The 17,285-nt window shown below is 43.3% G+C and overlaps 2 protein-coding genes across 2 annotated transcripts in view; one reads left to right on the forward strand and one right to left on the reverse strand.

Moving 5' to 3' along the window:
- ctnnal1 (catenin (cadherin-associated protein), alpha-like 1) overlaps positions 1 to 13,025 on the forward strand; it is a 48,692-nt gene extending 35,667 nt beyond the window's left edge. Inside the window, exons 7-19 of the mRNA XM_071526543.1 lie at positions 281 to 481; positions 2,221 to 2,307; positions 2,781 to 2,939; positions 3,821 to 3,913; positions 5,015 to 5,165; positions 6,521 to 6,558; positions 6,665 to 6,715; positions 7,094 to 7,248; positions 7,612 to 7,660; positions 8,230 to 8,286; positions 10,036 to 10,155; positions 11,014 to 11,097; positions 11,314 to 13,025. Of these exons, the coding sequence (XP_071382644.1) occupies positions 281 to 481; positions 2,221 to 2,307; positions 2,781 to 2,939; positions 3,821 to 3,913; positions 5,015 to 5,165; positions 6,521 to 6,558; positions 6,665 to 6,715; positions 7,094 to 7,248; positions 7,612 to 7,660; positions 8,230 to 8,286; positions 10,036 to 10,155; positions 11,014 to 11,097; positions 11,314 to 11,484 (1,416 nt within the window). The 3' untranslated portion in view covers positions 11,485 to 13,025. The remainder of the gene's footprint in view (positions 1 to 280; positions 482 to 2,220; positions 2,308 to 2,780; positions 2,940 to 3,820; positions 3,914 to 5,014; positions 5,166 to 6,520; positions 6,559 to 6,664; positions 6,716 to 7,093; positions 7,249 to 7,611; positions 7,661 to 8,229; positions 8,287 to 10,035; positions 10,156 to 11,013; positions 11,098 to 11,313) is intronic.
- Positions 13,026 to 13,070: 45 nt separating this feature from the next.
- abitram (actin binding transcription modulator) lies at positions 13,071 to 15,370 on the reverse strand. Its single transcript, XM_071526544.1, has 6 exons — positions 15,225 to 15,370; positions 14,978 to 15,029; positions 14,450 to 14,579; positions 14,245 to 14,321; positions 14,063 to 14,132; positions 13,071 to 13,648 (listed from the first exon to the last, which is right to left on the reverse strand). The coding sequence occupies exons 1-6, from the start codon at positions 15,304 to 15,306 to the stop codon at positions 13,511 to 13,513; spliced, it is 549 nt and encodes a 182-aa protein (XP_071382645.1). The 5' UTR covers positions 15,307 to 15,370; the 3' UTR covers positions 13,071 to 13,510.
- Between the last annotated feature and the right edge of the window lie 1,915 nt (positions 15,371 to 17,285).

Below are 17,285 nucleotides of genomic sequence, written 5' to 3' on the forward strand. Positions count from 1 at the left end.
GGCCAGGGTCAGTTTTAACAGCTAAATCATATCCAACTGTGGTTATTTTCTGAAGAGGTTGAAGGCATAATGATCATTTGACATTCAATGGTGTTTTCTTCTCTCAGGACATTTGTTAACAGAACTGTATATGCTTATATGTCTATCCCATTCTCTTCTGTGTCACTCCCTCTCTATCCCTGTCCTCTCCATCATCCACTCAACCTTTCTCCTTCCCCTCGCACCCATCCTTCAAACGCTCCTCCAACTCCCGCCCCGCCCCTCCCCTTCCCTCGTCCAGTCCAGTGTGGAGTCCCTGCGGGAGAACCTGTACTCCCTGCCCCCCCAGAGCGTGGGCAGCCAGCTGGAGGCGCTGGTGGAGCGGACGGAGGACTTCACGGACTCGGCCTACACCAGCCACGAGCAGCGGCAGGCCATCCTGGGCATGTGCCAGCTGGCGCGCCAGGACGCCCAGCAGCTGGTGCACGCCTGGATGGAGGCGGTATGTTGGCACAAGCAGGCGGACTCACACTTGACCTTATACATGTCGTGCACATGCTTGCACAGATGCAAGCACATACACCCACAGGAGCACATATGGTGCTGTATGTAGAATAATAATAACTTCATCTGTATAGCAGTTTTGTAAAAGCAAAGTTCACAAAGTGCTTCACAATCATGTCACATGGCAAACAGTGAATGTCCTTCCTTTTCACACCTACATTGCTCTATAATACAATAAAGCATAGTAACCCGCCTGAATAACCATTTACCAAGACATATTGAACTGAGTCAGACACATCGAATCATGTTCAGTAGAGTCTCTGTGGCCTTCAAAATTGATGGACTTATGCAACGCTAAGTCATTATATTTCAGTTTCTCCTTGTAAAGTTTTTCAGTGTGCAGAGTACACTGCTGCCGCATAATTGTACAGTAGAACTCATCAGGGAAAATGAAAAGTTCAGAGCGCTGAAATGTTTTGAAATTGCAGAGAAAGCTTCTTCGGAGTAAATTTGAACGTTTGAATGTAATGTAAATTTGAACATTCTTGGGTGTTCTACACAGTCTAACTTCTTATTGTGTCAGGTACCAGTGAGGATGGATGTGTTTGTTTTGGCCACATTTTTCCATTCCAACTATTCCTGTTTGGTAGACTGATGGGTTTGAAAGTCTGAAATTTGGGTAACAATATGTTGCATTCAAGGACTGCAATACATTCTCTCCTGTGGGACTGCTTTGTACATCTTCTCATCTTAAAGGACCATACCAGTGTTTTTGCATGTTTTAGCCCATTTACAACAATTCACATATACTTTATATTACCACCGACCATTTTCCAAAGCATGCCATACTTTTTTAGATGTCTGAATGCATTTTTCTTGCTTGAGATAGGCAATCCATCAGAGTGAAGGGTTTATTGCCAGGGTTTATTTTTGTCAAAATTACTTCATCATTGCGTGGTAATTTAGTTTAATGCCTGCATTGATTTGAAAAGTCTACACATCTTCTGGCAGGACTTCAAAGTCGGCTGCCAAACAGCATTGCATTTGCACGCTAATTGGTGAGAAAATCAAAACCAGAAGACAAACGATCACCCAACATGGGCATCATGAAAAGGTTGATATGGATTTGGCTTCTTCTTGCTTTAAAAAAAACTTAGTCTTCATTTTTCTAATTTATCAATAGCACGTGAATGCACCATTCCTCTCTGTCGCACTCAGAAACCCACACAACAGAGTGTACGTCTCTGCTGGAAAATAGTCCTTGAAGTAAATTCAAACGTCCATGACTTCTAAAACAGGGTATGAATATTATCACTTGAACGTTTGAATTTAAAAATGAGGGAAATCAAGTAAATATTCAAAGATCTAAAAAAGTATGGTATGCTATGCTTTGTAAAATGGTCGGTAGCAATGTAAGGTATGTGTGCAGCAAAACACCGGTATGGTCCTTTAATACAAGTCATTTCAATTTAATAAAACTAAAATACAATTTGAAATCTTAGCTTATCTTATTGTAACTCTTAGCTTAGCACCATAGGTCACACAAAAACTAAAACTCAAAAACTATATACAGAAAAAAAGTTGAGAAAGAAACTTTCCATTACATTCCGTTTCTAAACTTTTCAATTTCCATTATCATACTCTCTCTGAACTCTGAAACCATGTTGTGTCTCGCATTTTATATTCTCCTTCCTTTTTCCCCCTTCCTCTCTCTCTCTCTCTCTCTCACTGGAGCAGCAGTCTGTCCATGTCAAAGAGGCCACGGAGGATATGGAGGTGGGCATCCTTAAGACATGCCAGAGTGTCAATGACCTCAGACGCGAGGTGAGCACCACATTAAGTCTGCACTGCCAACCCAACAATCAGAGCGAACCGTCCCTCTCTGCTCTGCCAGCCTGCTCTCTCAGTCTGAATAGATGTATTCAGTCAGAGAGAGGCTGGCTGTCTCTCACTAGCTGCTGTGCTTCTGTGGGTGGTTTTCCACTTTGGATTTTTTTTTTTCACATCACTCTTCAGCTCACCTGCTGTCTCTCTGTTGTCTTACCTCTGTCAATGTGTCACTTCCTCTCTTCCTCTCTGCTTTTTTTCTCTCTCCACTCTCTCATTCATCCCTCTCACTCATCTCTCTTTCTCTTGTGCTTTCTCCTCCCTCTCTGCCTCCCCCTTCTCATTCTCTCTCCATCAATCTTTAACCTCTTCCTCTCCCCACCTCTTCTCCTCCCCATCTCTCCCACCTCCTCTCCTCTCCTCTCCTCTCCTCTCCCCTCCCCTCCTCTCCTCTCCTCTCCCCATCACAGCTCCATAAGGTGGCGGTGGTTCGTGCCTCAGACTTGTTGAAGGTTCATGGGGAGCAATTGCCCCTGCGGGCGCTCAAAGCTTCAGGCGCTGAGGGCAACCTGGAGGCAGTGGCTGAATACGCCCGCACTCTCACCGAGCAGAAGGAGCAGCTGGTGGAGGTGGGTGGGCACAGGGGGGCTGGGGCGGGCTGGGGGGAAGTTAGTGGTGGTGCCACCAAGTGGAGGGTGATATACTGGTAGAAACGATACACCGGTGAAAATCTGTGCTAAAGTTTAGATTTGCCCATACTGTTTTTTCTTGATGAGGCAAAAAGGCTGGAGGCGTAATTACATTCTATACAGAGTTGACCATTAGTTTCAAAATTGCTGAAAGTGTGGGTAGGGCATTGTTTTACATAAGAAGACACATGCTTAAGAAGAATGAACGTGAAGCAAACGCACCTCCTAATCCTCAACCAAACGAAAGTCAACAGAAAAAAAGTCAGACACTGAGCAGAAAACTACCTGCAAGCTTTGTCGCACAACTGTCCCTGCTAGCGGTGGTAACATAGTAAGAGTTTAGCCTAAAAAGACACTATTTCTGGAAGATAATAATACTATAAACCTTTCTTTTGTTTCAACTTCAATTTTGTTCCAAGCCCAAAAAAGTCAAAATTCTTCAGTGTGATACCTGCCTTTAAATGAACAAAAACTGCAATGGCGAAAAACAGGCATTCCCACAGGGTTTTTGCACCCATAAAACATTTTTCAAATGACATTACCAGAAAAACGTCCATACAGCGATATATCCTGGTACTATCCAAAATTCTAAAAATCTTGCGAGATAAAATTCAGGTCATATCACCCAGCAGTAGTGCCACCGAGGGAGTGCTGATGACTGTGTAGGTGACAGTAGAATTATCTATGATTGCGTTTTTGTCAGTAAGGGGAAATGGGTAGCAAGGTATATGCGGTAAAAATATGACATTTAGAGAATATTTCTCAAAGCTCAGAAGCACATCCAGCTTGTTTCTTGATTCATCCTGCGTCTCTCACTCCAGACATGTCGGCTGCTGTGCCACGTGTCGGGGACAGAGCCACTGGAGATCACCTGTATACACGCCGAGGAGACCTTCCACGTTATTGGTCCACAGGTAACCGTTAACCTTTGTTTGTGACAGTATACCTCACCTAACTTGATTTTCAAAAGGCATCAAACGAGAGAAAGGAGCAGAATAGAAAGACATACAGGTGATTAGACATGAATTAAACTTGAGCCCCATTTTGTTTCATTTAACACTTTTATTGTGTCTCACAGTACAGTCAAAATGGTCCCAAAGAGGTCCAGTAATGAGAATGAAATCAAGCCTGAGTAATATTCTACTTAGACACGGCGGGAAGGGAAAACAGACAAATTATGTCTCCTACACCTGCCATCCATTCAGGAAGGCTGAGAACATGCCGTCCACCTAGTCCCGCTATCCCAGATCTAATTATGTTTGCTCTTGGAAACCATCCATGCCAGTAATTATCCGGCAGTGTAGAATGTTCCCGTCCCGCGGCGCTAATGTCAGGCCCCGCATGACCCCGCAGTAATGACTGCGTTTCTGAGTTCAAAGGTCAGCCAATCAATAATGTCACAGTGTGGGGCAGTGGCGGTGGTGATATCTCTCTCTGTCTGTCCATTGTAATAGAGGGGCAGCCCAGAGGGTAATTGGCTATTAAATACTGCACTGCGGGGGATGTGGGGGTGATGTGTGTGTGTGTGTATGTGTGTGCGTGCGTGTGTGCTTGTTTTCTAAGTAGTATCCCATCAGATGCAGTTGTCCGAAATCCTGTTTGCTCTATGGCCCAAGTGGGTTTAACGAGTAGAGTCGAATGCAGATATTCTGAAATGTTACATATTTTTCCACTCAAAGATATTGAAAGCTTGACCTTAGTTACATAAATGGTGAGTCATGCATTGGTGATGCGCTTTACTGTACTTATCAACCTTAATCCTATTCACTGTGTAAAACACAAGGTTGATGAAGAAGCCGTAGGCAAAAAAACCAAATAGCATCTGATTGAATTGAAAATCACCATAGCGAATCTCCTGATTCTGAAAAAGGTTTACAGTCATTTTTCTCTGACTTTTGCCTGCATAATTTTCCCTGCCAGGCAACAAAAAATATGATCACAGCTTTACTGAATTTATTGGACCACTTATCCCCTTGTCTACTACACTCCTGTCCCCATTTTACACCCTCGTTCAGATCATCTCGGCAGCCCAGACGCTGGCCCTCCACCCGTCCAGTAAGATCGCCAAGGAGAACCTGGAGGTGTTCTGCGAGGCCTGGGACTCCCAGCTGTGTGACATGGCGCTGCTGCTGAGAGAGATCAACGACGTCTTCGAAGGCAGACGAGGTGTGTATTTGTACATGTATGTGTGTGTGTGTGTGGGTTGGAGTGGTAGGACAGAGAGCATATATGAGAGATGTATGAAAGTGTATATGAAACAAAAACATATTGTACATTATATGTCACTGGAATGTATCAGTCACTTAATTCCAGAGTGACAAAGAGGTGTGATCACATGCAATATGTGCTGTCAATGACCCACGAGTCTGGCAAAATCAAACAAACAAAACCTTGGTGAGTCGTTTTGCCCCTAAACGCTTACGTTCAATGAAAGCAAAGTTGAGGCAAAGAAAGCAGCATGAACATACCTTTGAAAATTCTTTCAGCTTAGTGTGTGGAAAGCATTCTGCAAAAGGAATTCCACCAATGCCATTAAACACCCATGCCCACAATCCTCCTCTCTCTCTCTCTCTCTCTCCATCATTGTGCCAGTACACTGTATGTGTCCTATTCATGGACAGCTCCTTTCACAAGCTTGGCTGTTTGTATCTTCACACTGATAAAGACCGAGAGAGAGAGAGAGAGACGTATGTGTTGATGCTCGGGTGTGTGTGCCTGTTTGTGTGCTTCTTGCGCCTACGTCCCTACGTGTGCACACAGGTGTACGTGTTTTTGTGTGTGTCCATCAGGCAGTGTCAGATTCAGGTGTTATCAGTTCGGGGGCTTCTCATGGAGTTACAAACCATGTCAGCTAAAGCCCTGACAGGAAACATAGTGGTAGCAGACGCTTGGGAGAGCATCACTCTGGGGCTCCAGTCTTCCATAATATCTGGGATGCTCGTGCGTTCTTGGAAAACACACAATGACACACTGCAGGTTTGGCTAAAATTTAGTGCAGCTATATACATCACACTATTGTATTGTATCTCAGCAAAATCCTGCAGTAAAACATTATGTGGGCACTGTGAAGAGATCGGTTTTACTGTTTTTCTTAATCATCCACCATTAAACATGCCAGTAGAGCTGACAGCGCTGCAGTCGACTGAAGCCAACCATGCTGTTCATGTTCTTGACAGACCAGAAAGATAAAGAGATATTTCACTAACTCTAGGACAGTGATAAAAGTGAAATTGTTTCAGTACCATAAGTATTGTGAATTACCATAATTACCCACCCTCAGTATCTGGATATCTACCTATATATGTTCTAAAACTAGTAACTACAGCAGGGTATTTTATTTTTATTAATAACATGATTCAGGTATCATTCAAATACATGATAAAACAGGAAACAGGATTATTTTGAGTCATTTATTTTACGTAATATTGCGAATTGTATATTTGAATATTTTTAGACACCCATATAAGAGACGGTAAGCAAGCAGATAGATAATCACAGTAACTGTCTCTTTCTATTTTTAGGAGACAAAAGACCTTACTTGTCGCTTCCCAGACCCGGAGTGAGTATCACACGCCAGCCATGAATATTCTCATGCATATTCCACCGTTACACTTCATTCAAATGGTTTATAATCCCTTGATTAATCCTATTCCCTTTCCCCACAGAAACACTCAGCTAACCTGAAGACTGCCAAGGCTGTCAAGCTGGATGCAGAGGTAGCGCACACTGTAAACTCCTCTGGCTTTCAGCACGATGCATCATGCCACGTCTAGTTCCTTATTCTGACAGCACTACATTCATCTTCTGGAAACTTGGTGTCACTGTGTTGGAGAATTGATGGTATATGTATGGTAATGGACTGCATTTTCGCCGGCTAGCACATACTGTAATGCAGGAAGCAGAAGTGTCGGATTATGCTGATTATAGAACTTTTGTATTAGCTTCTGAGCGTGTCTAGTGTTAACAAATCAAAATAATGTAGAGAATGTGTGAGCTGAAGTGTCCTGTCATGTCTCCAATGTAGAAATGCTTATGGTTGTGCTTGTGCGGGTCTGTATTCATGTGTGTGTGTGTGTGTGTGTGTGTGTGTGCAGGAGCAGACGAGCATGGCCAAGCTGGGCCTGGAGCTTCGTCTGCTGTCGTCGGACGTGGACGCCGAGCTGGAAAAGTGGGAAGAGCAAGAACATGACATAGTCCGACAGAGCCAGAGCATGGCCAGCATGGCCTACAACATGTACCTGTTCACCAGGTGGCCTACTGCTGACACACACTGCACACACCTCCCACACACACTCACACACGAGAAAAGGTGATGGAAAGAATGAGATTAGAGAATGAGTCAAATTTTATATGTATCCTGCTAATCTCTTACCTTCCTTTCAGTGCTCAACATTGTGCAGCCTTTTTAGCAGCATCCGCTCGATTCTCTTTAAAGGCTTAGCTAATGAGATTTTCAACCCCACAGCAATTGATACTGACCAGGCACAGTTTGAGGCACTGACAAAGTTGATGCTGACATGAATCATTCTGAATAATAAAAAATTACAGAGGTCTATTTTTTGATCCATTTATCTCTTCCTCATTTTGTGTGTTTCCCATATTGATTCCCCAGGGGGGAGGGGCTGCTGAAAACAACACTGGATCTGTTTCACCAAGCTGAGGTATGCTTGTCCTTATCCGCTCATCTCTCCCTCTCTCCACCCTCTGCTCTGTTTTCCTCCCATTTTATCTAAGTTTTAAATGAATGCGTCTGGTGCCTCGTTAATGAAACGACATACTGGGCCGGAAGATCAATAAGCTGGTAAATGCCAGTATCCCTTCATTCACTCCCCTTTCACAGATCAGATAGGGCACGGCTAGGAGTCATCAATGTGATGGAAACTATAAGGAGTTTACATGCCTGCTCACCTCCGATCTATGGGTGGGATAACAAACACGGTTGCGCTGAAGGGGACAGGATCATTGCCAATAATTTGTAATCATTTGCAGATTCAGGGCCAAAATGCCAATTAAGATTGATTCTGTTTGGGGCAAGAAAGGGAGATAAGGAGGGAAGAAGAAGACGAGGAGAAAGAGAGACAAGAAAGCACACTGATTGGAAGCAAAATCTCACATAATATTTACTGATTGTCACATCGCTTCCTGGTGGAAGTTAAACACATTATGTTTCTGTCTGGATTTATATAACTCTTTTCTTTTTCTGTTTTTCTTCTTTTGACTCGCTCTTCAGGTGCTTTCTGAGGAGGGGCTCCAGCTGTGCTCATCTCTCCGCATTTTTTCCACTCAGGTATAATCTCACATAAATAATAAATAAATCTCATGCATACACACACACACACTTAGGGCTGAATACCAAATAATGTCACAATACTAGATGATGTACAATAATATCAGCTCAAATTATTGTATCAGTTTCACTGGCCAAATAAGTTTGCATGTTAAAACATTTTAAAAGTAGAAATGTAGAGAATGGGACTCTTTTATTATATAAACCAAAGTAGTAAGTATACTGTTTATTAGTAGAAGTATATAAAAGTGTAAGTACCATAGTATATCAAAACTTGGAACCTGATTGATTCCACTGATAGCTATGGAAGTCAGTAATAGAAAAAGAAAATCATTATGGTGTGATGCCAAGAGTAGAGAAAACTGCTTGTTAATTTTCCCTGACTGGAGCAGTCCTGTGCACAGGAGCAGGCTAACAACCCACTGTGGGTATGCATACACACATACACACACACACAGACAGACACCTGTGCCCCCGCCCTCTTTACGTCTCTCACACACATACACACCCCTTCATCCGCCCCGGCACACCAGGATGCCAGGCCCGCCTTATAAATCACACAGTGAGGGCAGGAAATTAAGACTGTCACACACTTTCACTGTCGTCTTTTCCTCCGAGTTGAGATCCAACAAACAAGCGTAGCCTCAGCACCTTCCTTCCTTCCGCCCTCCCTCCCTACAGGCCTCGCCCTCCCCCAACTTCTTCCCCAGGTCCTCCAAGTTTAATTAAATGGCTCTTTTTGACAGCCATTAACGACTGCCATTCGTCACTGGTGTGTCTGTGGGTGTGTATGTTTGTGCACATGTGTATGTGTAGAGGGAATGGGGTGGGGACAGGACTGGGATGGGGGGGGGGGCAGCGGCCACCCAGCACTAATTCATAATCAGGAGGCCCAGCACTTCAACTTGCCTCACGCTTTCTGATTAATTACATCAAACAAACGGCACTAATGGAGTCTCTCTGTCTCACCCTCCACTCCCATAGTTCTCTGGCACCGACACACTTGTAGCCCACCTGTGTTGCCCTTGTGGAAATTATGAAGCTATTTATGCAAATTAGCCGGAACATTTTTAATTGAGGTTTGAGAGGTTTTTATGCGCTGTTGTCAGCTGTAAATTATGCTACTGCTGAATAAAGCACCCTGTGTTTTTAGGTCGTACGTGGCCGTGTGCACACATGTAAGTGGGCTAGATTGATGACCACCATGACTGAGATCAAGGGATTAGCTCAGCTGGATAAGTGAGTCTAGCAGTAGATTGTGAACTGGTTGTTGCTGACTGATTACATCGATCAAAAGCCTAAATCCACTGAAGCCTCTCCTATTCCCTACATCAGCGGCCCCAACTGTGTCCCTTGGGACCCCGAGTACTGCTGGTTTTCTATCCTACCAGCTAGTCCCAGGTCTAGATCAGTCAGACAGCTAGAATGAAAACCAGCAGTACCTGTGGTCTCGTGGACCAGAGTTGGGAACTACTGCCCTACATATAAACCCTGTTCCTGGTTAATATTATCATAAACCATTTCTGCTGTGTTTTGTTCTAAGAGATAAGAGACATCTCTCTCTCTCTCTCTCTCTCTCTCTCTCTCTCTCTCTCTCTCTCTCTCTCTCTCTCTCTCTCTCTCTCTCTCTCTCTCTCTCTCTCTCTCTCTCTCTCTCTCTCTCTCTCTCTCTCTCTCTCTCTCTCTCTCTCTCTCTCTCTCTCTCTCTCTCTCTCTCTCTCTCTCTCTCCCTCTCCCTCTCTGTTTCAGCTGGTTGATGAGGAAAAGTCTGCGGTGATCACAGAGATGGAGAAACTGGTGGCATTGTGCCAACAGCTGCAGATGGGGGCCAAGACTCCTGTACAGGGCAAGACTGCCACCTTCCAGAAGGTGCCCATACTGTGTACCCACTGTTTGTGTGTGTGTGTGTGTGTGTGTGTTTGACTCTCTCTCTCTGTCTGTGCACATCTGTATCTTTGTGTCTGTGTTTGGGTGTGCAGTTTTTGTAAAGTCCCTGAATCAATTCCTCCCAGTGAATCCTTCTTGCTTGATCCACATTAATTTAATAGTATCGTACGGACATTAGCCTCTTCTTGGAAGGATAATTAGCTTTGACAGCATCAAAACTACGTATCCAACAACAATTAGGCATCAGCAGATCACTGAGCACACAATTGAGCATGACTAACCGTGTTACTTCATAACAGACTGGCTACGGCGTAATCCTCAAGTGATCTACAAGTTACACCATTATTAAACATCGGGAGCGAGATTAATGAACGTCTATGAGGAATTAATGAGCTTCTCGGGCAGGGTTGAGCCGCCTTAGGTCACCTTGTAATAATGGCGAAGGTTGGAATCAAAAGGACTGGATGAAGAATAGCGTGTCCTCTGCTGATTAATGAGCGTCTCTTTGATATGTATTGGTCCCCTTCTCTATCTCCCCATCTCTCTATCTCTCCCTCCTCCATTCACTTTATCATTCACTGCTAATAGAAGAGCTTTCCGTCTGTCAGGGGTTGGTAGTGCACCGATCAGGGAATGGAAAGGGCTTTGCCGAATGCAGTTTAGATGGAGTTACGTGTGTTTGTGGGTAGATGGATGGGTTGGTGTATGTGTCTTTGTCCATATTATTATGCATTTGCAACTAATCCAATGTGTATCCATGCTGTCCATCTTAAACCATTTCGTTAGGTAAACCAGCAGTGTATTCCTATCCTAATTTTATTTCTTTGCATTTCTCTCCAGGTGGACTCATCCATTCAGACCACCAGAGGCATCTTGACCGTGGTCCTGTCCCTGCTACCAGTCTGTAACAAGCTCAACCGAAAGGTGACAGCTAATAAACGGGACAGTATACACACAGTATACATGTGCTTCAGTAGCAAAATGGATAAAGAGAGAGCGAAAACTCAGTAATGCTTATTTAGTCCAGGAAAGAGTGATTAAATCTGATATACATGTTCATTTTAACAAAAGTTTGTATAAGGCCTGCCATCTGTTTTTCTCTTTCCATTAATTTCCTCCCCATGTCCTCTCCAACTGCAGTACAAGTCAGAGAGGAGCAGCCTGGGCTCCCCGCAGGGCTGGAGAGAGAGGCAGGATGCATCCACGCCTGTCAAAGACGACAGCGCCCTCAACAGCAAGAACAGCAACGGCTTCGGGGTAAAGTCCTTGGAGCAGCACATGGCTGGTCTCAACCTCCTGGAGAGCAAGTAATCCAGGAAATAGTCACCTCATTTGTCCCATATTCGCCCCTCGGAGCAGCACATAGCCGACCTCACCTTTCTGGAGAACAAGTAGCCCATGAAATAGTTACTCCCCGACATCCTCATGCATCCACCACAGAGTGGGATAGAGCCGCAGGGTGAAGTTGCCTCATAAGATGCTTGCCTTGGGTCAGAGTTTGTTATTGCTGTCCCAATGTTGAAAAATAAGGTTTACAGAGAAAAAGCAGATTCAAGATCTGTGCCCAGGGGCAATTTTAACCCCGAGTCACTCGAAGCACTAGTTCCACCCCAGCCCACCAGAGGGGGGCAAGCAGCCGACATCATGACCATTTGCAGTGGAGTGAGTCTCCTTCACTCGGAGAAGATCACACAAACTGATTTGGAATCAGGTTTATCACTTCCCTGGCTAATGATTGAGTTAAGGATAAGGAAGGATAAGGAGATGATAAACTGATCAGAAATCAGTAATGAGGAAGGGCAACTCCACTTGATGCTCAGCCATGCATCTGTTTTCACTATGTGCCTGTGTGTAACCAGCCCATTTGCTTTGTGGTGTACTGTAAATGTGTTGCACATCTTAGCCAAATGAGACAATAGAGTAGAAAATGTTGAAAACCCACCATGCATGATGCCATCATCACCAAACCGTTGTGTTTGAGTCTCCTATGGTCAACCCGCCATAGGGTTGTAATGTTAACACCAGCTTTGTAATGTTAGCCATAGTGGTACACCAAGTATGTTCCAGATCATCTACATCGTAGTCAGCTTCTCACTTGGATAAGTATTTTAGAAGACAACCATATGATTTATAAGTCTATTTTCCATAGCATTAGCAGTGGAACGTACCCCATGTGCCATCTTAGCAACAAAGTGCGAATGCGAAAATCACAATTTGATGCCAAATATGATTGTTGTCATGGAGATGCTACGACGTTTGGTTTGCTACTCGACTGAAACATAAAGCTCTTACTCCTCCAGTGTTCATCCACGGAGAAGGTTATTTCTATCTGGGCCTGGTTTCTCCACAAAGATAAGCTTATTAATAAGATGCTTTTGGGAAATCAGGACCTTACTCACTTTCTACTGTCTCGAGTATTATCAAATCATATTCAGTGTATACTGTTATACTGTTTGATTTTATTTCTCACTAGAAAATGAAAGAATATATTGACCTGGCACCTGTGTCAAATGAATTGTCAAATGGAGCCTTGAAGTGTACTTGTTATGAAGACTATCGTTGTGAAGCTGCCTAGTAGGCCAATATGTATTAAATGGTATATGGTATGTATAATATGGTACTTGAAGCATAGATATGTATACAGTATGCATCCCAAGGTAATGCCTTTGGTACTAGGTCAGGGAATGATGATGACTGAACTGAATAACATACATTAAGCTTTAGAGATGCGTTGTACTGTATGAGAGCAGCTAAGGATGCTGGTTATTGTAGTGATGCTACAGACGTGAAGAAATAATAGATATAGTTTTGGACCATCTATCCTTTTGACAGCTGAATGGTTAATAAAAGTGACACAAATCAAAAATAAACAATATTTTTCTTATATCACTGTTGGTTGTTTTTATTGATATTCTCCAAAAATAATATTTCTAACTTAAGTATTTTTGGTGTTTAGCAACAGAATTGCCATAAGAATTAACACATGCTTTACTCTCTTTTCCATATTTTTCACTAATTACAAAAACAAACAATAAATAAAGTACTTAAAAAACAGATGAGTACTTCCTGAAACCTCCTTTCAACCTTTTAACTATGAAAAACAATGCAAATAAAAAAACTATTCTTTCTGAGCGTGTATGCTCCTTCCTTCAGTCGAAGCGTCCACGATCAGAGGCACAGTGCATCGCCTGCTTTATATCCAAGCGCCCTGCAGCAGTTACCGCAAGTGAATGCCACTTTCCGGGACGCGAGTGTCCCCACTCTTCATCCAATGTGGTGGGAGTGGAAGGAAGCGACCTCTTCCCAGACTCGGTTAAGGCGAGAGCGCCGAGCCCCGTCAGCAGGGTTGCGGCTGGGCAGCGTCCCGTTTGGAGACGACACTCTCAAACTCCTCTCTGCTCAGGAGGTTCTCTGTTATGCTCTTGCTCTCTTCAAACTTTGGCAGGATGACGGCAATGTATCCCTCAGTGGACGGCTGGTCAGATTTAAAAGGCAATATATAAACTAAGTCTTTGTTTGGATAAGTTTGGATGAAACTTTAATGATCCCCACATGGAAATTGATCCAGTTTCCCCACATGCACCATTAAAGTGTCATCTAATCTAAATGCAGCAGCAAAGAACAGGATATGGTTAAGAATACAATAAATAGAACACATTGAAGATAATCACACCTGACTTATTTGTCAGTTAACAGATGTTTGCAGTTTACAGATCTAAAAATGTACAATCCAGTGCAAGAGCAGGATGTGCAACTGTGCATCATTGGCTTTTCACAGTATCAAATTTACAGATGGAGGAACATAATAAGATGTATCCAGATGTGCAAATGTGCCTTTTTAGCTATTCAAAGTATCAGATCAGATGATAATGATGACGTGACTATTTACCTTTTCCAGCAAGAGTGCAGGTCTTTCTAGAATATCCTCATTGACCTCAAGAAGACGGCCTCTGATGCAGCTGAAAATATACATTTGGATGATTATTTATGACACATAGGCCAAATTCAAAGTAACAAGGCATAAGAGAGGAGCATAACACGTATGCTTAGAGAAATAGACCATCGTCTCACCTGTAGATTGTGTATTCAGTCTCATCAGTGCATGTTATCCTACACAGAGGCGCAAAATCAGTAAGGAACTGCCCCCCCTGTAGTGGAAAATGGGTATTTATTGTTGAGAAGTCATTACTGGGATTGTGAGGAGTTAAATAATTTGTGAAGCACAGATACAATGTTTAAACACATGGACCAAAATGATCTGAATAAATATAATTACCCGCTTGGACTTGCCAGACACTTTGTTGTTCAGGCGACTGCATCCATTACTGATCTGGTAGTTGATGCTTTTGACTGTGCGTCCATGCTGAAGGATGGGGTGGGTCTCTGCTAAAGTGATGACACATATTCTGCAGGGAGCAAACACAAAGGTCAAATTCTGCATTATGCTGTAAAATAAATGCACCAAACTAAGGGATGTAACTTCCCTCTGCTAAAATTCAGCAGTATTGTTTGTAATATTCATAAGTGTTTTACTCAGGGATGTAGTGGGGGATAAACCCATCTAAAGACAGTTTATCGCCCTTTTTAGACCGACACTAAACTTTATGAGGTAAATTTAAGTAGTATCAAACTTATGTGGGTTATATAAATATAGTTTTATTTAAGGGAAAGGAAGCATAAATTAATTAAAGTAGGCTATAACTGATTTATGTTCATAATGGTGGCCTGTCAGCCTTGTGATGATCACCAGCTGGAGGTCATGGTCTACCCACCTTTTTATTTGCTACTACATCAGTGATTTTACCTGTTTGAATGCTGCAGGATGCAGTGGTCTTCACCAGCTTTCCCCTTCATATCTAAATGAAAAAGACGACAATGTATCTGTAACTTGTTCAGGTAAAATCTTGGATTAAAATATGTTATGAGCCTATCTTGGTTCAACAAGACAGCAGGTTACTAGTTGCTCTGTCTCAATGAGGTCTGTCTGCCAGTCAAACTAGCTACCTAGCAGTTAGCTAACAACATTACCGAGGATTTTCAGTCATATTTACCGGCTCTGTACCATCGTGTGTAATACCGATCGATAACTGAAGGCGCCTGTGTTTCTGTGCTTTCCTGCTCAGTGTCGTCCATTAAAAATATTCACGATATTGGCTGTACAACTGACGAGTTTGCAGCAGCGTCTGTCACTACTCGCTTGACGGACTGCAAATTGTGTCGCACCAGACAGCCCGTCCTTCAAACGGATCCGGAAACTTTGGGAGCAAAATTACAAGCGTTCCGGGGATATTCTTTCGCCTCATCAGGGCTGGAAAAGGGAAAAGGTGGATTTAAAATTTCGGGCAGTATGAAGTATGCGCTAGCTAGTAGGCTAGAACAAAGTACCTTGAGTTCAACAGCGTCATAAAAAAAAAAAAAAGGTTATTTTCATAGCAGCACGATACTTGCCTGATATCACACAGAATTGTCAACTCGTTACACTCGGTGGAGTGGGCGGATTCAAAGGTCTGGACCTTTGGGAGAAGAGGCGCATCTTTAATGTCCATCAGAAAGTGACAATGGCACAGAGATCTACCTCGACCTGAGGAAAAGGGCAAATCAAGCTGTGGAGAAGACTGGGGTGTGAATCCAAGATGGTGCACTTTATCCTGACAATTCTTTATTTGCACTTAAGCTTTGATTAATAGCCTAGCACCACTTGAATTATTCAGTTCAAATGAATTGGATTTGACTATCAGGTCATTTGTCTAATTAAAATTGATGACTTTCTAAGATACCCCTCGAAGACAATTGTTCAATGAGTCTCTCTCTCGCTCTCGCTCCCTCCCTCCCTCATAGGCCCCAGAGTCACAGAACTGCTGATGTAGTCAGATGAATTCACACCAGCATGGCAGAGTGATGACTGAGTATTTCTCCTCTCTATGGACAGGTACGTATTAAGCACAAGTTCTTCTCTCACAGTCAGTTTGACTTGGACTACTTTAGAATAAACTTTTCTTCACCAACCTCTTGTTCCGCCTTTCTTGATGTGCTGTCAGAAGAACCATGGAGGCAATATTTTGAACAGTGCTGAAGTGTCCCGGTGGAGGCTGCTAGCGCCACTTGAGCCTTGACACACAATTTACTCCACACACACAGAAGGCTCTGGTGTGACTGCCTGGGAATCACTGTCAGAACATTTGTCCACATCGCCCACTAGATGTCACACTACTACTAACAACTCTGTAGTGTATATCACTGCACCCTACACATGCCATTCAAGTCAAACTCATCACATGACACCAAGGTTTATGCAAATGCAGTGCACACTGTGTCCAAATGTATTCATCTAAACTGAAATACTCCCAGGTACAGTTTCTCAGTTAGTAAGATTCATTGTTTTTCTGTGTAAACCGGCGTGGCAGTGTGTTATAGGTGTCTGTTAAATTTCCACAATTATACTCACACAATACGTGTCATTTTTTTTGTGATGAGCCTTGCAGATGGCAGCTAGAGGTATCTTGGTGTGTGCCTGCATCCCGGTCCATTATGTAATGAAGAGGGCCCAGAATGAATGGATCCAGGAATGAAGGAATGTTCCCCTCCCTGAGGAATCGGCTCTCTCTGACCCAGACCGATCAGATTCCAAACATATCTGGCTTGACGTGGTACTTTGACTATGTGGACAATGCTGAGAGAACATTTTTGGGGGATTGGCGTTGCATGAGGCAACTTAAGTGGGATGACTTCATGTTGGTCATATAATTGAGAGAGAAAGAGCGAGAGAGAGGGAGAGACTGGGCTGAAGCTGAGGGGCACAATGAGTTTTCCATGTATCTGCTCACCGCTACCAAGACTTGGAAAGTTTTGCTGTCGGGACCCATCGTAATGTGTTTTTCCATTACTCCTCTCTCTGTGGTAGGCCATAGTCTGTAATTAATTCAGAGATGAAACACAAAACCGTTGTGGAAACAGCGGACACAATGCCAGTATACCATACAGTATTGCATCAGGTTTGAAATGCCGTCACATCCAATAAACAGGGCAGTCCTTAGCCTGATATTAACTTTATTTGTGGACATTTCTTCCTGACACTTATCTAGGATCAGGTTTCCCACCCCAAATCTTAACTC

This window comes from Centroberyx affinis, unplaced genomic scaffold (genome assembly GCF_046629955.1).
Source record: "Centroberyx affinis isolate AG114_WGS23_722 - 3 ecotype Tasmania unplaced genomic scaffold, CSIRO-AGI_Caff_v1 ptg001425l_1, whole genome shotgun sequence".
NCBI lineage: Eukaryota > Metazoa > Chordata > Actinopteri > Beryciformes > Berycidae > Centroberyx > Centroberyx affinis.